This window comes from Dryobates pubescens, chromosome 11 (assembly GCF_014839835.1).
Source record: "Dryobates pubescens isolate bDryPub1 chromosome 11, bDryPub1.pri, whole genome shotgun sequence".
Taxonomy (NCBI): Eukaryota; Metazoa; Chordata; class Aves; order Piciformes; family Picidae; genus Dryobates; species Dryobates pubescens.
This window is the reverse complement of record NC_071622.1, coordinates 19,337,960-19,362,899: the sequence shown is the minus strand read 5'-3', so window position 1 is coordinate 19,362,899 and position 24,940 is coordinate 19,337,960. Positions and strand designations below refer to the sequence as shown.

Sequence of the window (24,940 nt, the reverse complement as noted above, 5' to 3'; positions counted from 1 at the left end):
TCATGTAGTTGCTGCAGACCACCATAGCTGAGTTGCTGCTGCAGAGCATGCTGCATCATAAAGAGGTGATCAGTTCCTGCCCTGGGTGCATAGGATGCCAGCACCATGGAGGGAAGCACTGGGGGAAACAAGCAGGAATCTGGTACCACAATTAACCAACCCATATCCCTGTGGGGGCCTGACAGACACACACCCAGTGCATAGATGGTGATCATGGACTCAAGGAGTCTATGAAATGGGGAGTGATAAGAAGAAACACAGATCTCCTCTTTCCATAACCAGTGAAATAGGAAGCCTTTATATATGTTTATTCCATGCATGGATTTATTATGAAATCAGACATTTATGGGCAATCATAATAGTTTCTACACAAATAAAGTTCAATACTTTAAATTACTTAGGAAGATTCCACACAAGTATCTCTATTATTCCTTAAGATGAGTTTTCTTACACTGCACAATAAAAACATTAAAGTGTTTCTGGGTTTGGTTGTGCTGCAATGTACAGCTTCATGCACTGCAGTCTTCGCTCTCACAGGAGCATGCTATGTGTGCATCAACAGTGGCCTGCATGTCCTCTGACTTCTGGTCAAACTTTGTTTGTTTGTCTGTCAGGCTGGTAGCAGAATCTGATGGGGAACACAAAACGAGAAGTAAATAGCACACTTCAGAAGCAGTTTTGCAAGGTACAGTATTTATCATGCCATTATCATTTACTAGTCATTAATTGCAGCAGGCTGGGCTTCTCCTCACTGTTTCTGTTTGCCTAAATCACACAGAGATGTTCCAGGAAACCCACTTAATTACTAAGTCAATTCTACCTTGAAAACTGCTACTTCCATGTAGAATTGCATTAATAGTTCATTTAGGAAAGCATATTCTGATCTTAAACTAGAAACAGACTTGGAAAACAGACATTAACCTACCATCTATATAATCTATATCTACCTTATCTAATCTCTTATAATCTACAATATACCTATAAAAAAGGCATTCTTCTGTATCACTGCACCTGTGTGCAGGAATCCTGTCTGCACCTGCCCTTCTATTGCTTAAATCAGCTCAGTGAAGCAGAATCGTGTCCAAAGGCAGTGATATATTAAAATATACAAGGTGAAGATCCCCGTTTCAGGGTGCTGCATGTGATCAGGTGTAGCTGAATCTTCACAGGCTGCACTACACAGATTTTCAGATAAATCAGTGTTGCCTGTACTATTCTGCCCTTATCTTGTCAGTTCAAAGCACCACGAAGGGGAGTTCAGTTTAGATTTTAGATGCCAGTATAATGAAAAACAAAGTAAAATTACAACAGAGAGTTACATTTTTCACTAAAGGAAGTTTTACATATTAGGGACAAAAAAACCCCCACACAACAAAAAAACCAAGGAAAGCTCTTCACTCAGTACTACAGAAAGTCCCTCTCTGTGGATATGGTAGAGGAATCATACATTTCAAGTGGAACAACTGAATCATGGAATCATAGAATTGTTAGGGTTGGAAGGCACCTCAAGGATCATTTAGTTCCAACCCCTCCACCATGGGCAGGGACACCTCACACTAGATCAGGCTGCTCAGAGTCACATCCATCCTGGCCTTAAAAACCTCAAAGGATGAGGCTTCCACCACCTCCCTGGGTGACCTGTTCCAGTGTCTCACCACTCTCACAGGGAAGGATTTCTTCCTAACATCCCATCTGAATCCACCCATTTCTATTTTTGTTCCATTCCCCCTAGTCCCATCATTACCTGACACCCTAAAAAATCCCTCACTGGCTTTCTTGTAGGCCCTTTTAAGATACTGGAAGGCCACAATAAGGTCTCCTCAAGGCACAGTCTAGACTTTTGTGCAGTTCCTATTCAGTAGGCTTTCTTTTGACTTACCAGCTGGGAGACAGTGGAAACCAACAGTGACTGGAGTAGTCTTGGTGGCAGAGCATCCTTTCATGCAGCGCAGCACGGTCTCTGTAGAATAGCACTTGGACTCTACACCCACAACCTGAACTGTCTTCTCAAGCTTCACAAACGAGCGCCGCAGTTTGCAGGCTGTAACACAATTGCTGGGGATAGTTTATGTGCTCACATGAAAAATCTCCACATCTCCCCAGAAGGACCCATCTGCCAAGGCTGACAATTTGCAAACAACCTTCCTCTATGAAGACTATATTTGGATTGCAATTGAAGCACCATCACTGACTGATAAGCTTTTCAAGTCAGCTAATTAGATATGGAGCTATGAAAATTACTTTCAAATGTAACTGGCCTGTGGAAACATAATCTGAGGTACTTTCTGATAAGCATTTTTCAAAGCAAACTGTCTTACTGAATAGCAGCAAAACCACATTCCAAAGCACTGAATACTCAGCAGTGGGAAGAAATGGGTATGTGTGTGGTTCTGACCAAATAAAAATAATCACTAAAGAATTACACTACTATCCCTGTCATTCAGACACAGAATGGCTGCAGAGAGAGACCAGAAGTCATTGCAGCCAGCCAGTAATATTGATCTAATTTCAGAGAAGCAGTTAGAAGTGTGTGAGAAACTAAATGCATTACAATTTATTCCTGACTATAGGCTTTATTCTTTAAATTCCAGTCATTTTAACCAAATGTTAGATGAAACACAACACAAGGTCACTACCAACCATGAGAACATTGTGTACAGGCATGTGGACTTCTCATCCATCTAAAGCAAGTTTTATGTCCAGTATTCTTGACAAAGATATAGGAGAATAACAGTAAATGCACAGCTAAAGATGCAGAGGCCATGTCCAGACACTAAGGATGCCCTTTCCACCAAGGCAAGTCTTTACAAAGGCAGTGTGCTTGTTCTCCTCACAGCACTATGTTATGCTGTTGCATAATAACCTCAATTGACAGCACACCATAAGATCCTAATCTACTGAAACACTTAAAAGACAGCTTTTTCCTTTCAACCATGTAATTAAGTCCCTGAAACTGTTCATGCACTTGAATTCTTTGCTTGACAGGTTGCACTGGTTCAAAAATCAGGTGGTCAGCCATGGTAATAATTATTAATCCCCATCTGATTTTTGATGGGTCAAATGCTGGAAACTGATGTCTGGCAAATGCTGTTGTGCATTCCATGTGCATTTCTGATCTTCTTCTATATACTTCAAAACTGAAACAAAGACTTAAGGTGTAACCTAATAATGATGTTGTTTTTAAAATACTTACGGATTTTAAATTTTCTAAACAGAGCCTGCATTTTCTGAACAACTGCAGCAATATTGTATGTAATTTATAAGAGCTTCCATACCTCCTGTACAAGGCCTTTCCTCCAAGATCCAAGAATGCCCAAAGCTCACTGCATCTTTAGCTAGATATCCATTGGGCATCCGATATTCCTGTTCAGATTCTGCATCGTATTTTCCACATATTCCACACATTTTTCCTGCCATCCATAAAGCAACTTGAATCTTTAAGAAAAAAAAACGTCAAAACCATTTCAAGTTAAGAAAAGTAATACCTATGGAGTAGATTTTTGCTGTGCAGGTCCCTTCCATTCTAAGTTAGTGTACAAACATTTAAAATCTTTTTGGCAAGAATTCAAAAGGGCCTGACAGTCTGATGCCAAACCCCCATGGTGCTGCAGCATCTTTAATGTTACAGCCTTCAAAGCCTTCTGTGCCAGTCTAGTATGTTGATTTATTAATAGTCTAGACTATTAATATGCTGAAGCTTTTTTCTGTTGAATGTTTTCATAGTATAGGTGATAGATACAGTATGGTTCACTGATTTCATACATTCCCATTTCACATTATTTTTAGTGTAACTTTTAAAGCTTTCATTCATCTTATGCATCAGTAGCTGCATTTTTGCTGATTTAAAGAATTATACAGCTGCAAGATCAGTGGACAGGAACTGAAAATGCATTTTTTTCTTGCAAATGCACTGCTGACTCAATGCATGTACACTCACAGGTCCGTTTACCAAACACTCCTGTACTGCAGGAATAACATACTTTTGTTGGTGAAAGATTCTCACTTCTCCCACTCAGAAATAAAGAGCAAGACTATGCAATCCTGTAGTGTCAGCTTCCCTTTTGGAACTTTTTGGACCCTACACACATTTGGCTTTGCCATTCTATATTCTTGCACTCATATGTAAAGATTTAAGAGAATACTACGGAATTTTCTCAACACCCAAGCTTACGAGGAACAATACCTTGAATGTGTACCCATCAAAGTACAATTTATCAATGCCATAGGCTGGGGCAGTAAGCGCAAGCCCTTGCGCTTCACTGTAGATCCACAGAGAAGCACCTAGAAGAAAAGAAAATACAAGGCAGAAAAAAAAAAAAAAGAAAATTAGACCCTTATCTGGCCTCTCTAAGAGAGGAAAAAACCAACTGTCATGTTTCTAGAATGTGCTTTTCCTTGAAGTCCCTCAGTTGTTCTATTCAAGAAGGAGAAAAATCAATGAAATCAAGTAGAAATGTGTACATAAATGGGTGTCTGAATAAAAGTTTGAAAACAATTATCACATATTTATTATGTTTTTCTTTGAGTTAACAACATATTTGTGTTTATTTCTAGAAATTATTACAGAACTGTCTATAATGTCTGCATAGTTGTGCAGGTATATAACACCCTGAGTACACTACACTGGAGTAAGGAAATACAAAGAACACGCTGATCGCAACTGGAGCTATTTCTGGCGCAACTATCACTTCCCAAGTACATGGCAAATAGGACAGAGCTCAGCACTGGCAGATGCTAACCCAATTTCAGCAAGACTTAACCTGATTTGAATACTACAGCTCTACAGTCAGGAAACAACCTGCATTGTCCCTAGCTCCTGGCTGCGTAGCACAACATGAAACAAGCTCCTCCTGTACTTTTCGCAGCAGTAAAAAAATATTCCAGCTTTGAAAGAAGCAAGCAGGCTATTTCACCCATTCTCCATATGTGTTCTTAGCAGATTTCAGAATGTTAGCCAAATTATACAGCTCAAATTAGGAAAAGCATTGACATACAAGCATGGTGAATTTCAGAAAAAAGTTTTAATCAGGGAAGATTTCATAGCATGACCAAAGCACTACACAAATTTGGAATTGCAGTAATGTAAGAAAAGGAAGTATCTTCATCTTAGTTACAGCTTGCTTAGTTTGGCCATTTCAAGGCTCTTCACACTTTAATCAGTCTTTCTAAATGTTCCTATCCAAGTGAGTAAAATACGTGTTCTTAAATATTAACCTTACAATGTAAAATACACATTCTTAAATATTAACTTTATAACTAACAATAGAAATACTTGTTGAATACAAACTTGTAAAATCTCCTTGATAGAGTTTGGGTTTTTTTTCATGTGGTCTTCTTTTCTTTCTCCTAAGATGTACTTGAAAAACAACAGATGCTGTGCCACTTACCATGAGATGTATAGGTAACATTTGTTGTGGGGCTTTCAACCCCATCTACCCGCAGCTTCACCTGTCCCTTCTCAGGCTGCATATCAAATTCACTGTTAAGGAGAAAAGTGTTTATACTCTGTATCACATTTACGTGCATACAGTGACAAAGGCATTTTCCTGTTCACTAATTACCACTGGTCATAGCATAAGCTCATTTCAATTACTTAAATCACATCAGGGGTATTCTTGTCACCTCAAATGCAGGATAACACCTTCAGCATCACATTCAATATGCATGGAAAGTAAATAAGGAAAATGCTGAAATGCTATGGGCAGCCAGCCATTGCAGTAAAGCCCAGATCTAAGCTCCTTTCATGTTAAATATGGACAGTGCAGTCCCTTGTGCTCCCAGAATGTGGCAGGAGTTACTTACTGAATGCCAAGCTTGATGTTGATTGCTTTCAGGTTCACAGCTTCTTCAGCATTCTTCATCATCACCGTGAACTTGAGGTCAGAGCTGCAGTCCTGTGCCAAGATGTGGTAGCAGTTTGCTGGCATTGTGTAGTTAAACTGAACTCCATTAAAGGTTGTGATGGTGTTATGGGAAACTGAGCAACGAGCTGGATAAATAAAATGCCAGTGAGTATTTGCTTTTCCATAAAAGAAAGTGATTAAGTGGCATGTCTTATTTTTAGTGCTATATTATTTTAGCTTTATCCTTTTTCTTTTTTTCCCACTACGTGATATTTTTGTATGGATTACAAATGCTTTTGGCTACTAAGCACCCATAAATTCTAGAAGTAGCATGAGAAATATACTCCTCTATAGAGCAAAAAGTAATTGCCAGAAGGTTCAAATATTATCAATTCAGATAATATCTTGATTTCTTGGTATCTTGATCTCTGAAACACTGATGATTTCCCTGCTATGTGCACAATATTCTCTCCCAGTTGAACAATCCTCATCTTATTACAGCACATTTCTTAATTAACTGGGAACAGACAATCCCAGAAAAATTCAGAAGGTGCTCAAGTAATTGAGGAGACAGAAGATGTCATCCTTCTGACCTTTCAAATTCTCGAGCACTGCAGATGGGGCTTCAGCAAAGACATTCCAGATGGGAGGCTGCAGCTCTGAAGCTGGTATCTTTGGACCTACAGGGAGTGACAGGGGAAGCTTCACGGCTTTTTCATAGATGATCATCTGAAAAGGAAATAAAAAACACATTCAAAATGTATTTGTACCAGGTATTCAGAGCAAACAGCTGGGATCAGCTTTTTCTCCTATGTGCAGTTTGATATTGCTTTCTTCCACTAAGGCTGATGAAGACATTATGTGAACACAACTCATCTGACTCACTGCCTGTGAGCTTTTTGCTTCTGCTTAGAGCTTTCTCTCATCATGTGGGTCATCATTACTGGGAGAGAATGAATTACTCTCCTTCAAATATGGTTGGGCGAACACTTATGGAGCTACTACAGGTGGAAATGCATGACCTTGTGAGTACCTGTGGCAATCTCTTTTTCCATGAACAAAACCACTCTATAAATATTCTTGGATATAATATAAAAAAAGTTGAAAATAAATAAAAGTTGTTTATAATGTCCAGTCAGTTGTTCACAATTTCCAGTCAGACTGAAGCTTACTTAATTTTCTTTCTCAGAACTGAACCACTGTAATTAAAATGCAATAGTCTCACTTTTTCACTAGAAGAAATAGGACAGTGATAATAATATTTCTTAATTACATCAGGAAGCTTGATAACAATATCACACGTCCTTGGAGAAGTCAGAGCCACAATCGCCTTGGCTTGTTTGGAAGGATTCTTGTCCGTTTTTTCAGAGAACCCCAGCATAAATGCAGCCCCAGGGACAAACTTGTAAAACCTTTGAAAATTCAAATCAGAAAGAACTTGTGAAATAGAGAAACAAAAAAGAAGCACACATCCCAACCAAACTGTCTCACATCTGTGTGTATGTATTGTACAGAGTCTTCAGGATCACTGGTTAGGTCCCTATGACCACTTTCTGCTTTAAGGATCAAGTGTTCTGTGAAACACTTCTGTGAAAGGAAGCTCAGCTTTCCTCAGCTTTCAATAATTATGCACAGAATAAAGAATTACACTACATTACAGTAGGATTATGATCTCCCACTCGGTTTTTATGTCTGAAAGCAGTACTCAAACAAATCAGCGAGTAATATAATAGCTGGTACTTTAAACTCTAGAACCTCATGAGTGGATGCTGATTTTTCCCAGCCAACCAGTATCATGAAAGAGTGTCACTTAAAGACTAAAATCTCACCATTCTGCTATGGATTTGACACTTGAAGGAACTTTAGACCACTTCAGTTTCACTTGTACGGCAGGGTGGGCAGCAAACCGCCCGGTTACCAGCTCAGTTGAAATCTGGTAGTCCTTGCAGTTTCGGCCCCATTTCAGGTAAGCCTGTAGCAGAGAGAGAAATGGTCCATGTTTAAATGCATGGAGCGTGGGTTTCCTGGGATGCATACAGCTGTATAGAACTATCTCTGAGCCTTACCGCTGCCTTGTGAGCATTGAGGACTGAAGCATCTGCACAGAGCTTCCACTTGCTTGAATCTGTGAGGTTTGACACAAATACCTGCACCCGGGGCTTGATGGAGTCAGCGTCAGCATATACCACAAACTGGAGGCCTCCTATTTTCTTATCGCTCCGAATGCCATAAAGGAAAGCAGCTAATACTGGTGTTTTGACATCTCCCAAAAACTTTGGCTAAGATGAAGGGGGAGAAAATAGGGAAATAATGTAATTATATAAAGAGTTGCCATGGAACATTTTTAGATGCAAGATGGATAAATGAAAAATAAGCAAGTAAACTGCAAATACACACCAGAATGCATATCACACACACAGGCATATGTACCAGGCCCCCACACCCCTCAGCTGTAAGCTTTCATGCATATGTCTTTAATGTGCATGTGCCTCTGCATGCAGAGATGCGTTTTTCTCGCTGTATTTTACATGAGCCAAAATTTGTGCCATTTCCTGAGCTACAGCTGATACCATGGAAATATTCATATCACTGGAATATAGTAATGGATTATATGATTCGAGCTGCATTGTTAATACCCATACATTTGCTTGTGAATGAAAGGAAGTGGTTCAATCTAATAACATCAGCTGTCAGTTGTACTCATCACTCATTCTCACAATAACATCCCCCATCTAGTGTCCTCCTGTTTATCTGTCTGGCTGGTCTGGCTTTCACCTCACACTTCAGCTGTGAGTTCTGTGGGACAGGCAGTGGTTTAAGTAAGAAGGATCCTCTCACCCCACTGCAGAGGAAAGTATGTGTTGGAGCTATGGTGCATGTCTCACTCTTGATTGATATCTGAGACTTGAGAGGTTGGTGTTTCTCTCTTCCCATTTTCCTAGCTGTACAAATACTGCGAGTGTGTGGCTACCCTGCCATTCTTCCAAGCTGTCAAAAATCCCTAGAAATGATGCAACTAACCTGGAAATCATCTTTAGATGAGGCATGACTGGATTTGGTAGAGGAGTATGTGCTTCTCAGGCTGTCATTTGGGATTTTCGATTTTGGGAACTGCAAGAAGAAAACACATCATGCTCAAGATGACAGCTTAGAACCATACGTGAGGAAATTGCTAGAGGCAGTGCTGAAGAATACTCTCTGCCATGGCACTTTGTGTTGGCAAATTGAGTTGGTGACTCAATGACTTGCAATACACTTTGTCCTGCAAAATGTGGTCTAGCTCTGAAAAATCTTTTTTACCCAAGTATATCGGAATCCTCAGAAGAAACAAACAAGGAATGACATGAGAACTCCCTGTGTGGAAAATTTGTGTGTCCCCAGTACCTGGCACTGCTCTGGCAGAGCTTTGCATCTACTTTGTGGAACCTCAAATGGCATCATGTGCACAGCACAAAGGAGAACATAGCTCTCTGTCTTTACACGTCTCAGAAAACCCCCATTTGGTGTTCAGAATGTTATCTGTACTGTAGTTTTTCCTCAATAAAGACAACAAGTTGCCTTTAAAGGTGTTCATTCAACTCATGACCAATTTCATCCTTAATTTACTGAGGAAAGAAAAACTCACCTCTTGTCTGTGCGCTGATCTAAAGCGATACTGATAAACCTCACGAACTTCCTTTGAAAATAAAAACACGAAGATTAAAATTCTCAGAAGAAAAGAAATGTTGCAATTGCATTGAAATCTGAGCACTGGGAATTAAGTAAGGATTTTACTAATTATCATTCATTCATAGTTCTGTATGCTTAGTCACAAGCACACAATGCAATATTTGAAGTTTACATAAAGCATTTGCGAAGCATTACCACAAAACCAAGACAGAAACGTGCAGTGTTTATTGACAGGAAAGATTGTTTCCTGCCTATAAAAAAAAGTTTCAACAAACTTGTGGAAACTTTTGAGATGCTTTGAAGCAAAAATGTGAGACAACAAGCACAGGTGTTTTTGCAGCATAAATGTTGCAATTTTATATGTTATAATTTCCTGATTTATGAAGCAGAATCAGCTGCCATCAGGAATGCGATTCGCAAACATTAGCAGCAGAGTTACCCATAATTTGGAACTGCTGCTGCTGCTGCTGCTGCTGCCACCTTCCAAATGTCCTGAATGATGCCTGTGGCTATGGTGACTGGATGACTTGCTGCTGCTACTGCTGCTGCTACTACTGTCATTCAGATACCGTGAGTGATGCCCATGGCTGTGGTGACTTGACTTGCTGCTGCTGCTACTGCTGCTGCTGCTGCTACTGCTGCTGCTACTACTCTTGCTGCTACTGCTGCTGCTACTACTCTTGCTGCTGCTGCTGCTACTCTTGCTACTGCTGCTGCTACTCTTGCTACTGCTGCTGCTACTCTTGCTGCTGCTGCTACTCTTGCTACTGCTGCTGCTCTTGCTACTGCTGCTGCTGCTGCTACTCTTGCTACTGCTGCTGCTGCTGCTGCTGCTGCTACTCTTGCTACTGCTGCTGCTGCTGCTACTACTCTTGCTGCTGCTGCTGCTACTACTCTTGCTGCTGCTGCTGCTGCTACTCTTGCTACTGCTGCTGCTGCTGCTACTACTCTTGCTGCTGCTGCTGCTACTACTCTTGCTGCTGCTGCTGCTACTACTCTTGCTGCTGCTGCTACTATTCTTGCTGCTGCTGCTACTATTCTTGCTGCTGCTGCTACTATTCTTGCTGCTGCTGCTGTTCTTGCTGCTGCTCTTGCTATTTCTGCCGCTACTGCTCTTGCTGCTTGCATCTTTGTTTTTTGCTTGCTTTGCTTGATCATTCTCATCTTCATCCACAGCCTTTATACGATCAGGAGAAGCAGCAGATGATGATGAGACAGCTGAGGAGCCAGAAGATGAACTAGAGGGGCTTTTTGCATTGGTGTCTGTCCCAAGCTCTGCTAGCAAAGTGTTTCTTTTCTTAGATGGTTCCTTCTTCTGGAGTCGTGTTTTATTTGCAACCTGCAAAACCAGTACAAAGAGAAGTGCAAGAGTGGGGTATATCCACTTCTGTATTTACAAAGTTAGACTTCTCTGACTGTCAGACAAGCTGCTCACATCAGCCTTTCAAACTTCCCTGGCTCTCTCACTGCAGAAGCTGCAGAACTCCCTTAGACTTACTCTGCCTACCTGAAATCTAGCCTAGCACAGAAGACCAGCCCCAGATAGATACACTTATTGGAATCAGTCCCTCCAAATGTGGAACTGGCTGACCAGCCTGGCACTGGCATCTCTGAAACTAGCCCCATCCTTGTTTTCCTGTGCCAGCTTTCCACACTGAAGTTCCAATTCTTGGCTTCATTAATAGGAAAATATTCCCATGCTCCATGTCTCTTACCTTGAACACATTTGCAATGCCTAGAATCTTTTTCAGTTTAGCTTTAACAGTCTCATCTGGAGATGACTCCTCCACTTCCTCAGACTCTGAGTTTACCACATCAATTATTTTGGAAGCTGCTCTGGATCCTGCCTGAATCTCCAACTGAATTTTGTCAATGTCAGCATCTGTTTGAACTACATATAAATTCCACACATTAGAAGGTTATACTGCTTCAAGCAGCACCAATAAACTTACAATGACAAGGCTTGTGTTCAATATTGTACCTGGTGTCAAGACTATTTTAGCTTCATGTTCTCCAATTAATCTGTACAGATATGTATTTCTCAGGAAACTGGCATCTTGTGTCCTTCCAGAAAAGCAGAGCTGACAACCAAGATGATGCAGTTTGACACAAATGTCTTGTTTATGACTTTTTCTTCTTGCACCAAGGTGAAAGTCCTCTTTAGAGCTATAGGCTTTTTTCTTTGGTGAGCTGTCAGCTCCTTGCTGCTTTGGAGATAAGTATGTGAATACCACTTGTGAGCTTAGCACAGGGAAGAGCAAAACTGCAGATGTGCCTCACAGAGAGGGGAAATATTAAGATACATGCAAAAAAAGAGAATAGATTACCTTTGTGAAACCTTCACTGGAAGCTCTCTCTGATGGTTTGAAAGGTTCTTCAACAATACTTGATGAAGCATCTCCTGGGAGAATTGAGGTCCTCTTTTCAACACCTAGTTCTGCAATGTTTCTTGAGACAGCAAAAGCCTTGTGTCTGTTGAGATAAGCACAGAAGCAGGTGAATCATTTCAAATATGAGTTCACAACAAATGTCAGCTCCTTATATCACAGGAAGTTTTCAAAAGCTGGATAAATTTGAGCAAATTTCCAAACCATGAAAAATAAACATTAAAGCCCCTAAAAGACAATAAAATAATCAACCAACAAAAATGAAACCCACAAAATAGTAAGCAAACTAACAGAAAAAATAAACTCCTAACTAATTTAGTTATCTTTTAACTTTTAACTCCCCTACTTCTCTTCCTTGCTCTTTATCCCGGAGGTTCTGTTACACACTGAAAAGTCACTGTCTATCTAGAAACCTCTAAGGAAGTCACTGACTGATGAATTTCACAAGGTTTCAGTAACAATAGGTATTCTAACATAATGTTTCTGTACCTTCCAACCACTATTTCGCTTTCCTCACGGCATGGATTTGTTTCAATCTTAATATTTTTCAGCTTGATGTCTATCTTGGCATCAAATTTCAGTGGCACTCTTATCAGGACCTTGCCTTGAATTTCAACAGCTTGTTGAAAGTATTCTGTGTTGACACCCATTGTCGCAACCGTCTGTACGTATAAGCTGAAACAGAGTGAAGTGGTTAGATGTAACACAGGTGCTCTTTTTAACACGTGGTTCTGCCTTTTCATTAAATGCCTCCAACGTACATATAAAGCTTTAGCAACCTCCCATACCTTGGATTTATGTCAGACTGAATCTGTATGTTGGATTCAAGCAACTGGGAAGGTTTAAAATCTCCAGTTGAAGGGGGAGTTGTCTTTCCATCAACTGCAAAATGACAGAATAATATTTAAACATGGTAAAAAAAATTAATTTGAATGAAACAAGATACATTTTTCTGGAAGAGGTAATACTTGTGTTATGGCTGGAAAATAAAACAGATTCTGGGGTTTGTGAGATCTTTTATGAGTCTTAAAAATACTGAAAACATACAGAAAGCTTGGTTCTGATGCGACATATTGAAAATGGAAATAAAAATACAGTCATGAAATAAAGAGCTGACCCAAATGGAAAGTTTGTCAATTTGTATAACATTAAAATTCCAGAAATACTAGGAGCTGAAAGACAGTGAATGGTGGGTAGGCAACCAGGCTAAACAAACTCTGTTTTCTAGTCTTTCCTCACATCAGGAGCTGTTATCTTTCTTGTATTGTGAACTGGTCATTGTACTCCAGATGGAGCCTCAGATGTGTGTAATAGAGGGGGAAATAATTTTCATGGCATCTCTGCCCTTGCTATTGCAACTAATGATGCAGTTAGCCTTCATCACCACCAGAGCACACTGCTGATTCACTGTACTAGCTTGTCCTCCAGCCTTCCCTGTCCCTTTCCTGCAAAGATACTGTCTGGGTGATACCCAGTCTTTACACTTTTAAAGGTTACTCCATGCCAGGTGAAGGACTTTGTGTTGCCTGTGTCAAATTTCATCACATAGGTCGGGTTATCCTCTCCAGCATGTCCCTGGGGTGGAATCCTGAGCCCCGAGTGCAGTGACTGCTCCCACCATTTCAGTGTCATCATTGACATGGATTTTCTGAGGTTGCTTTCTTCTCCAAAGTTTAGGTTGTTAAAATAGACAATGAACAAGTGCAAACAATGGAGGAATGTTGCCCATAATAAGCCACCAATTAGATTGTCATCTGTTGACTATGTTGGTGTAATTACCTATTACTCTTGATAATTTTACAAGGTGATCATCTGTCTAGACAACCTTTCCTCACTTTGTAGTCCATCCATCCAATCCATACCTCCTCAGCTTGGCTACAAGGATGCCGTTTAGAAAAAACAAACCAAAGCTACCACCAAACATAATTAAAAACAACCACAAATCAATGGGTGGAGGTCCAAAACCAGTGAGGACTGGGCATATACTAGACTTCCATAAAGAGCACAAGTACATGTACTTATCCCTTTCATTCCTTATTTGGCATCATAAGAATTAAGGGTTAGTTTTGCCTAAATTAAAAGCCTGATGCACAACAAATAGTATGATCCCTCTGTTAATTTATTGACGAGTATTTGTACTTGCATGTTTATCCTTTTACGACAGAGCTCTGTGTCTCTTTACAAGCCCTCTTCTTTCTGTATTTCTTACCATGTCTTTCTTAACAATGGTTTTAAACTGGAGCAGGGTAGATTAAGGTTAGACATAAGGAGGCATTTCTTTACAATGAGTGGAAAAATACTAAAACAGGTTGCCCAGGGATGTGGTTGAGGCCCCATCCCTGGAGACATTCAAGATCAGACGATGTGGCCTCGGGCAGTCTGATCTAGTGGGACTGCAGGGGGGTTGGACAAGATGACGTTTGAGGGTCTCTTCCAACTTGATGCAATCTGTGAATCTGTGATCATCACTTGTGTTTTGATTGATTTCTATTTTCTTTTCTGCTTAAATCACCACTGAATACTGATTAGCTTATAAGTGACTCTCTGAGGAGCCAGCCCTTTCTAGTCATGTCTGTGTCAGCAATTGTTTTTCTGGCCTCAAGTGCTGTAACCTTTCTCTCTCTGGCTTCCAAGATTCTCGCCTCACCAGCCCTGTCTTCAATCTATTTAAAGATGAGGCAGAAATCATCTGTGTCCAGCTTCTCTTCAAAAATCATCAGTTTCTCTCCTCCACTACTAAAATTAGTTCTAACTTCCAGCCCTGGTAGCCTGTTCCCTCTCAGAACTCACCACGGAGTGCAGCACGTGCCAGAGCAGTTGTGTACCAGCTGTACTCCAGCGGCAGACCAGTGCAGGTAGGAATGATGTATCGCAGCTCTCCCAGCCACACCGGCTGCGTCCATTGTCCTGAAATGCCACTGCGGATTTGGCTGACAATTTTCTTCAACACTGTGCTCCTGTCAGCAGGTTCTAGCACAGCCTGCAGTAAAACAGAGATCCAAACCATTGGGAAATAAAAATACAATACTGTCAAATTTTCCAAGGAAAAGTAGGGATCCCCTGTACCTTCACAGCCTGATGCAGGACTTCTTTGTTGATGTTGACGTAGGCCAGCTCCTGGCCAAATAGTTTTAAGTAGGCTGATATCAGTGGGGTTTCTGCTGGCAGTTCCTTCCATCCCAGGAGCTAGAAAACACATAAAGAAACAAGCAAAATTCCTTAATGCAACACTCTACAAATGGTAATTTGCAAGGTGATCAGAGCCATCACTGACCAAGCTGCAATTTTGCATTGCTGCTTGTGTTTATTTGCTCTTTTGTAAACAGTGTCACTAATTCAGTCTTACTCCCTGTCACTGAGATGCCCATGAATAGCCTCTTGTCCAGTGTTTTCCACTATAATAACAGTTACGCAGAGCTATTAGTACTGTTATTACTGTTAGTGCCACTAAACCCAGTTTGAAAGCACAGCCATAAACCACCTTTTCACTTGTAGAAAAAGGTATATTCTTATTCTTGTAAACTAAAGTGAAGTAGATGAAAGAAGGGAGGAGGAAGCCTGGCTGGCATGAGACAAACCCCATGCTGCAATGATCACCTCCTCTCTCCCTGTGCTGCTTCTGCAGCCACAGGTGAAGTGGGGAGGAGGCAGGGCCAGAGTGACAATTTGCAGAAGATATTGCAGCCATCACAGGAGTGATAACCCCTGCAGTCCTACTCTCTCTTTCACAGAAATACTCAGACTGACTGCTAGATATGTAGTTTGCCTTCTGAGACAGCGCTTCAGTAGTACAAAGCCTCACGAAATACCCCTTCCTGTAAATACCCCTTCATGTTGCGTTACAGAAAATACCTACAGCTTTTCCAATCTCCTTTATCTTTTTGTAGGTGGGATATTCAGCGAACGGGATGTTTTGCTTCATGATGACGTCTGTGATGCCTTCCACGCGAACACCAGCCTACCAACACAGCATGAGAAGGAGCAGTCTGAAACATACTTACAGAGATGAAACTTCATGGTCAGTTTAAGTTCTGATTTGCTCTATTATTGATTTCAGTAGATATTTACCTCCACCAAATCAGCCACTGACCCTGCCGAATATGCCTTCAGCTTGGAAATTATTGCTGATGGGAACATCGTTCCTGGGCTGTTCATAACATAGACATCTCCAGCAGCACCTACTTTATAGTTATCTATGGGAGAAGTAAACAAAAGAGACTTTTTTTTGTTGTTTTTTACTGTTGTGTTTATCATTCAAGATAATATTTATAGCTTTTTCTATTGCCAGTGCTAAGACATAACATACATTTTAACTGTTTTAAAATTAATAACAAATGGCTACTCATGTACTCTTAAATATGTCACATTGAAGTTGATTTTTCATTGAAATGCAGAATGCTGTATTTCTCCAAATAACTTTATGTCTCTTATGAATATATTTCTGCAGTGAACATTTCCTGGTCATTGAAATGTTTTTACTCACCAAAGTAATCATCAATATGAATGACCTTGCTATACCGATAGCTCAGTTTGTCCAGCTTGGGGGCCAGCAGCTTAAGGGCAATATTGCAAGCTGAAGATCTGAACAGAATGTGAAAGTTAATAATATGCAGAAAATATCCATTGTTCAGTTTGTCAGTGCCTGCAGTGCTCACTAAGAAGAATATAACAAAAATTATTTGCAGAAGATCGATTACCCATTTCATTCTTGTCTGTACTTACATGTTGTACATGTATGGCAAACTGCTCTTTGCCAAAGCCTTCATGTGGGAATACACAAAACTGGCCACCTGCAGATTGCTGTCCTTCATTGCCACGTTAGCTATCGTTGTTATTAAAGGAAGGGCAGGCCTTGTCTCAAAGATAATAGCACAAGCAATCATTCTCACTTCAGAGGGAAGTGACTGGTCTGCAAGGATCTGAATCAGATAGCCCTGCACCTGCAGAGAGAAATCAGTGTTTGGAATCACCAATAATTCAAACCTTCCTTGCAGGCTTGATCTATATGTAACCCACAGGAACTATGGGAAAAGGGGTCATTGTCCCTTCAGAAAGGTTCCTTGACCTGTGTGCTCCCACATCATTTTATTAAGACAGTTGAAGGGACCATGAAAGAACAGCCCCATGGAGAATGGTGGGCACTGAGTCTGAAATCATTGTCCACCTGGCAATCTATTGGGTCAATACATTCACAACACAATTAAAAAAGTATCAGCATAGCTTTTTGTGTTACTGACATTCAAATATTTGTAAATAACTTTGGAGGAAACAATGGTAGATAATAAGATAGAATCATTCTTTGGACTAACCCCACTGACTCAGTCAGCATGCTTCACTATTTTAGACTACTTTAAAATGGGACTCACCAAAACCAGTCTGAATAAGTGCCATCTCACAGAGCTCTTATAACTAAACCATCTGAAAAGCATTAATTTCTACCACGTATAACTAGCACAGGACTTAATTGGTTATGAGAGATGAAACACCACTGATATCCTTCTGGAAACTTCCTACTGACTAACAGCGTAAAAGAAAACATCAGCTGAAATTTAAAATTGTATTGTGTTGCTCTTACAGATTTTCATTTCTTTTTTCCAAACATGGTGAGTCCACAGACAGGGTACCATCAAATTCAATACCCTCTATAGTACCTATGCTCTTAATTCACAAAATAAAGAAATCCCAATGGATTATACTTACTGCTTTGGAGTCCTTCCAAGCTATTTTTCTTAAGGCCATTATGGCATCAATCTGAATGTGGATGGGGATATCAGAAGCACTGGATGAAAATAAGGGAAGGAACTTCAGGATGCGCTTGATGCTGGCTGGTTCTCCCACATTACCAATACACTTCAGAGCTAATTTCATTTTGTCTTCACGGCCCTTGCTGATTGCTTCATCTGCCAGGTCATGGATGGGCTAAAGGCAAAGCACAACTCAGTCTTTTCTTTCTAATATATAGGTTATCCACAACGCTCCTCTTACCCACTAAAAATCCCTCCACAATAACCCAACCAGTTTTAATAAAATTAGTCAGGATTTTGTCATACAATGTGAAAATGGTGCTTTCAATCATGAAGCAAATATCCACATTAGAAAAATGATTCATTGCCTTTCTTCTGAGGGAGACCTATGAAATTTGTAAGTCCAACTGACATTTTTATTCTCTGGCTTTGAAGAAATATGCTAAAGTATTGAGTGTTACTGAGCTAGTAAGAGCAACCTGAGGAAAAAGCCACCCACCTGAAGAGCTTCTTTAGGGCAAGCTGAAGTCTGAGAGCAGTATCTACTGACCACGGAGCTGTATCCCAGGCTGGCAACTTGCTGAAGTACGGGGCTTTTCTGAATTCGTGAACTGGTCACTAAATCCTTGCAGGGGGGTGCAGAAAGAGAGAAAAAACAAAATGAATTTGGTTCTTGACATAGCTTTCAGAGCCAGAAAATCAGCAGAGTTTATCTCAGGGAGCACTTTCCAAACAAACAAATTAAATCATCTTGTAGATGTTTGTGAGTTTCACTTATGAGCTTAATTCCCTACTGGATCGATAAATATAAGCATATATATAAGTTTACCTAGGACTATTTTGATTTTCCTCAGCTGAGCATTACACAGAAAATACAAAGATTATGGGTAGACATCAGTCTATAAATAGAGTACCTTTAGAAAAATGTGTAACTCAATTATATTGTGATGAATTCTCACATCCTATCTTTTTTTTCCAATTTGAGAAGAAGAATATTTAGTCAGGATAGGAATGAATAATTCATTATAGTATCAAAATCTTTGATGTTTGCACTACTATTTTCACTTGCAGCACTTTCCAGATGGTAGGAATAGTTTGCAATTAAAAGAACAATTCAAATGACACGACACAAAAATTAGCATGTATTTCAGAAGAGATTGAAATGGACAAAGTTTTGTCTGTAGAACACCTGACATTATCCCAACAAACTAAAATGGGTGTTACTCTCAGAAACTGCTATGGAAGAATGATTTTTATATCCCTGTAGTGAAATAAAGACACAGAACTGCATCTCCTTTCATGTATGTAGTGCAAAAAGAAATTAGTGGTTCAACATTTGTATAAAAATGGTGTACATGGGAAGAGAATCCAGTCTCTAATATACTTTATAAGCAAAGGTTATTATCTGTAGGGGAAGACTTGCCTTTGTTCGAATTAGAGAAGGCTATGTTTAGTCTGTGACTTGGAGAAGAATATAAACATCTTGTAACTGAAGGAGAGAAGAAATTAGGCAGAATTTGGTTGGATGTGTTAAAATAATGTTTTGTTATTTTAACCTGTTGTATGCCTTAATTGCATGCATGCCAGTAGACAATAGCCAATTAAGAGGTGACACCTATACTTCCAAAAAGACTACATAACTTTGCTGTATAATGTAATAAAGGTCTTTGCCTGCTTGCATCTTCTCCTGGAGGCTGTTCTCGGGGTGAATCGACCATCTGTACTACAACAATCATCAATTATCATTCTGTTTATTCTCAGATAAGAAAAATTCACATGGATTTACTCACTGCTGCTACCGGAATACTCTGTTCATCAGCTTTCATTAAATTCAGAGCAAAAGAAACACTTAGAAGAGTCTGAAGGTAGTTAAGGTCATCATTTCGAATTCTGGTCTTGATGAATTTGAGTGCTTCTGTTGTGCCTGATGCAGAAACTGCACTCAGCAGCCACCGTCTGCAGGCAGGTTTAAGGAAAAAAAAAACAAACAAAAAAAATCCTTAATTTTGCCTCTCAATTCTCCCTAAGTGGGAGTGCTTCTTACCAGTTCACACTATAGAATACCTGTAGCGGGGTTTATCTGAAAACTGTTTCCAGAGAGACTCAAGAGTATCAGCACTTGCTATCCGGGAAAGCTGGACGAGCTCCAAGAATCTGTATGGAACGTCGTCGTGGAAATCTTGTTGGTTATTCAGGACTATGTGTTGCAGTGTTTCTGCTATCTGTTATAAGACATGAGAGAGAGGGCATACATAATGAAAGAATTTGATTTTTTTAAAAAAAATTTTTTTAAGTAGGAAGCTAATCTGAAGATTTAAAAAGAGCTATACCCGTTGCTCAGGGTTTTTCAGCTTGATTAGCTGCAGTGGCATCTGTGGCAGTTCTGATGGGAAGTCGTAACGGAGGCCTCCATAGCTCTGCACGGAAATGTCTGGGCTGCCTCCCCGTTCACTTCTCACTTCAAGCAAGGTGAGCTTTTGTCTGTCAAGAAACAAGTGTCATGGGAGGAATGAATTAGCCATCTTCCTCCATTTGCCTTGGTCATTTTTTGGTTCAGTCATACTGCGATGGTATCAATTTTGCTCTTTAATAATTTTTCTTATGACAGTAAAACCATTTGCTAATGATTTTGCTAATGGTAAAGCCTTCTAATTGGAATAAAATAGTATTAGAGCCATCTGAAATTAAATCTTTTCTCAGGAGCTACACTGCTGTCTTCTGACTGAGTGCTAATGACAGGTAGTCAATGATCTATTTCCATGTGCACCACCCTCCTCCTGACACTAAAAATTACCCATCAGGACAGAGTAGTAAAGTTGCATTCTTATGGTATAAGTGAGCAAGAGAACTTTTCTCCTTTTCTTCCTTGTAATTGTAGTGCTAAGCTCACTAAAAGTACAAATGAAGAATGGCTCACGGAATTTTTATAAGTGTGGAAACCCCAAGCATGAGTACTTGCAGATTTGCCCACCTGCTGTGGAGGTCAAGTCTCATTTTGCTTCAATCAGGGGTGGAAGGGACTGGCAGAAGCTGTAAGTATTCTCACTTTGTAAAGCAAGCTCATATCCCACCTACCTTGCTTCCATGACAGCAACACCAGTAGGTTCACTGAGTGGTGAGATCTGATACACCTGCTGTGACACCACTTCTGTGATGAGAGTACCACTGTCTGTCTGCTTCAGTTTGTGGGAGAAAGCTGCAGTCCCTTTTATGAGCCTTCCCTTCTGGAGGAGGAGAGAGAGAGACCCAAAGAGTGAATGGGAACAGAACAGCTCTGCTTGGAAATAGAAAGATCTTTTCACATCTCACGTACCGTCATGTCAACAGAAGGATAGATGTAGGCCATTCCAACACTCTTCTTCACTTTTTCCTGGCAATTATTTTGGTCTATGGTTTTGGTAACCAAGACTCGGCTGTTCTTCTTATCTTCCTGGATGACATACCTTGTATGGCACACACCTCCAATTCCAGCCTGGCAGATTAATACAGATAATGAGATTTCCCAGTTATATCAGGATTTCACTGTGTGAGAAGATGTTTTATTGAACAAAGATTCTGAAGGAGCGGTATGAGGGGAAGGACCTGTACAGTCTTAATTATGTTTTGAAACCTGTTAGCATTACACATGAACAATACTCAGATGGGATGGAGTTTAAAATGAAAAGCAATCCAATGAACAAATAATATGGATCAAGTAGCTGTATCAAAGAAGCCATATAGCAAATACATTCATAGCTACCAATTGTTTTTAATTCAGGGAAATGCGTGTTAAGTCTTAATGACAGATGTCTTAAAAACAATATCATGAATTACACGAACATGTAATTCATTCAGCACAGATGTACACATTTTCATCTATGTGAATGCAAATCTTACTTTTTATTCATGACAAGCATTTGAAAGTAGATGCAAATAAACAGAAATTGGAAGGAGGAGCACCTAAAGAGAATATAGCCTTTCAGTGAAGTTGGTTTAGAATGGAAAATACAAACCTCTTGCAAGTCATACACATTCTGTGACTTTTTAATGGTTATCTGTATCATGTTCAGTATTCCTCTCACTATGTTAATACATATAACAGGGCAGTCTTCTGGGCCAAAAATGTTTCCAACCCGTCCACTGTTGTATTCAAACTTGAAGGGCCGGGAAAAACATGAAGAAATTATCTGGGTGATTTTAGAAGATCGAGTGAACGAGTCCCTTGGCCAGATGCCATTGAACTCCTCAAACTGCGGAGAGCGGATCTGGGTGGAAATTAAGAGAAGATGCTTATGTGAATAAAATTACTCAGGTACTAAATATGCAAACAGATTAGAAGAAATTAACGTAATTAGTAGTTATATGGTCTTTTCTTCCAATTGTAGGCTTAGAAGTTTGTACAGCAGTTTATTCTCTTGTCTCTTGCTTACACTACTGCAAAACTAGTACAATCCCTGTGGGGGTCAGCAGTTAATTTTATCTTAGAGAAGCAGTTAACATATTGCTATTTTCTCCCATTTAAAACATTTCTCCATTTAAAACATTATACTGACAAAAGGTAATAAAAACTGATTCAAAAGGTAAAAAAACCCAAAAATTAAATAAAATTCTCCCTGTATTTTCTGACTTAAAATAAATATTCTGCTTTAGATTAAATGTAGCATTAAAAAAAAGTTTATAGCATTCTAAATGTTGGAAAAGTATAGTTTTGGAGTGTTTAATTTTAACTTGTCCCTTTTCTTTCTTTCTTTCTTTCTTTTTTTTAACTAAATTAGTTGCTGTATTTGATTCATATTTGTGAATTGCTGGAATCAACCCTTTTTTCATCTACAGCTCAGCTACAGCCAGTGAGAGCTCTGTCACTGTACTCAGTGCCCCCATACAGAAGGTCTAATTTGTAACTGAGTTTAAAAGACAAAAATATTTTTCTGAAACATTTATTTTGGATGGGTCAGGTCCTAACTGTATTGATGCCAGCAGAAGCACGATTTCACATGTACAGACCTTTTACTGCATTAGACAAACACTGAATATTATTATGTGCTCCTTTTTGATGCCTTTCATTTTTTGATCTTCCATCACTTCTCACTTTTTGTTGTTAGCTTCTATTGGTGTTTAAGTTTATATTTATTAATTGCCTTAATGATAATGATTTTATATACCCAAGTCCTGTCTTCCCACAGAGGTTGGAAATGTGTGTTGAGACTAGAATCAAGTCTTAAACTTAGAGCATACTTGATTGCCTTGCTTTAGAAATAACCATTTTTCAACAGAAACCCTGATTTTGGCACATCTACTTCCCACACAGTATTTCCACAACAAACACGAGTAAGTTACTGGATGCCATATGGCTTGGTACTTCTGAAACTTTAGCTTGCAGATCATTCTCTGACATCTGCAGGACTAAGTGTCCAGTTGTGTTTCCTGCAGCTTCCCTAAACCACGGACTAGCCAGATGCAATAATGCCTGTGATTTATATTTGACGGTTGCATGGCATGCTTGGAAGAAGACAGGGTACCTTGAGGAGGTAAGCGTTCTCCGACAGTGCACTGATCTCTAGTTTGCTGCTCAAGCGCACACCAGCTTTGGCTAAATTTTTCTCTTGAAGCCCATTCAACACCCAACCTTCATAGCTGTACAAGAAGCTCTTTTTGCTGCTGAATCCAGGCTCTGTAGAGAATAATAGCCATTTTCACAACACTTGCAACCATGCTCTAATAACCAAAAATCACAACAAAGCCACCAAAAGAAAGCTATGGAAGGAAGTTTACTTACCAATGTCAAGCTTCTGGCTACCTGCATAAAGAGAAGGAAAAAGCAAATGAGTAACATTTAGTCTGGATCCAGTTGTTGCCACTGGGGTTAGGGAAGTTTGGGGAGAGAGAGATGAAGAAGGGCTATGTAAGCTTACCTACAAGGGTGAGCACTAGTGCTACTATGATTCCCTTCATAGTGAAGGTGAATGGGGCTCTGCCAGACATGGTGAGACTTTTATGGAAGAAAGCTCAGGAACACGTGGCTGTGTTTTGCTGAATTCTCAAGTTATTATCAGTTTATGTAAACACTTCCTTTTTTTGCAATCATACTTTCTCTTCAGATGGAATAATGGAAATCAAGTCATACCTTGGCATCTCACTGATTTTCTCATACAAGCCCTTTGCTGGAATGTTTAAAAGTTTCTACTTATCCTACTAAAACAATTTTACCAGGTCATTTACCAAAAAAGTTACAATAAATAGATTACTTAATTTCCTAGGTTGTGTCACAGCTGGCTGCTGGTATTTGGTCCTGCCATGGATTAGATTGATTTTGCCCAGGTTGTGATGACCTGGCATTTGACCCAAAGAGTTATCTAATCACTAGTGGCCCAATTTGAAAAGTAGAGTCAGTGTCACACATGTTAATGGTGGTGTTCTTTCTCTTCTGTCAGAATAGGCTTGCAGCCATTCCTCTAGACAGGAGACCAGGACTGCTATTCTTATACTCATGTGTGCACCAAAGCACATTCAACATCCCACAGAAAACCCATCTATATGGAATATATATATTTCTTTCTTTAAATTATTATTATTATTTTTAATCAGAGGATCAGTGTGTCCTTTCAGCTCTGGTCACACTGACCAGAAATAGTTTTAAATGAACACAGATTTCATAAGCAGTCTGTAAATGTTTTATCTTCCAAGGTAAATGACAAGTAAACGTGAACAGTTAGAAGCTGCAGAGACTCTTAGCAGTGAAACAGGGGGAACGGGAGTGCAGGTCAGCTAGAACTTTTGCATTTCTTAAGGAGCCAAATACAAAATGCAGCCAACTACCTGAAGTGAGGTGGGCTTGCAGCCAGCTTCATCACTGATTCACGTTGACAGCCCAGAATCACATTCACTTAAGTGTCTTTTCTAGAAATGTTGGGGACATGGAAGCAAGTGAAGATGCAAAAAGCAAACTTGCCTTTTTTGAAGGTGGTAATAGATTGATAATCACACAAAAAAAAGAGCAATGAGTTCTGGTCATCCCCTCCTAAAAAGTTACGCAGTCTTCCAGTGAGCTGAATCAACACAAAAAGCCAAGAAAAATGCACTTGGACTTCTGAGTTGGATGGTATTTATGGAGGGGCATCTTCAGACAATACAATATACCATGGGCCCTAAGTCACACAAAAAGCATGAACCTGATTCTAATTCAACATCTACGATGTACCACTTACTCACTTTATTTCTGTTGCCATGATATCTGTAAGATCAACCACAGGAACATGATTTGTTGATTAGATAGTATTGATGTTAGGTTGGACTCAATGATCTCAAAAGTCTCTTCCAA

At 39.8% G+C, this 24,940-nt stretch overlaps 1 protein-coding gene across 1 annotated transcript; it reads right to left on the bottom strand.

The window, feature by feature from the left end:
* Positions 1-329: 329 nt before the first annotated feature.
* LOC104300091 (vitellogenin-2) lies at positions 330-23,604 on the bottom strand. The gene is made up of 35 exons (XM_054165150.1): positions 23,535-23,604; positions 23,399-23,419; positions 23,142-23,293; positions 21,636-21,887; positions 20,957-21,115; positions 20,719-20,867; positions 19,974-20,124; positions 19,708-19,865; positions 19,434-19,599; positions 18,143-18,268; positions 17,600-17,818; positions 16,622-16,839; positions 16,383-16,480; positions 15,968-16,092; positions 15,756-15,857; positions 14,966-15,085; positions 14,690-14,879; positions 12,688-12,781; positions 12,389-12,574; positions 11,840-11,984; positions 11,494-11,716; positions 11,228-11,403; positions 9,952-10,851; positions 9,469-9,519; positions 8,865-8,954; positions 7,910-8,122; positions 7,673-7,815; positions 7,117-7,255; positions 6,437-6,572; positions 5,803-5,989; positions 5,388-5,479; positions 4,184-4,281; positions 3,276-3,435; positions 1,880-2,041; positions 330-628 (listed from the first exon to the last, which is right to left on the bottom strand). The coding sequence occupies exons 1-35, from the start codon at positions 23,602-23,604 to the stop codon at positions 510-512; spliced, it is 5,790 nt and encodes a 1,929-aa protein (XP_054021125.1). The 3' UTR covers positions 330-509.
* Between the last annotated feature and the right edge of the window lie 1,336 nt (positions 23,605-24,940).

What these genes read in the sequence shown, in the direction of transcription:
- LOC104300091 (XM_054165150.1), bottom strand. Translation starts at nt 23,604, where the DNA reads ATGTCTGGCAGAGCCCCATTCACCTTCACTATGAAGGGAATCATAGTA. An exon ending in ACTAGTGCTCACCCTTGTAG is followed by an intron (nt 23,420 to 23,534) that starts GTAAGCTTACAT and finishes CTCTTTATGCAG; the next exon opens with GTAGCCAGAAGCTTGACATT. An exon ending in TAGCCAGAAGCTTGACATTG is followed by an intron (nt 23,294 to 23,398) that starts GTAAGTAAACTT and finishes TATTCTCTACAG; the next exon opens with AGCCTGGATTCAGCAGCAAA.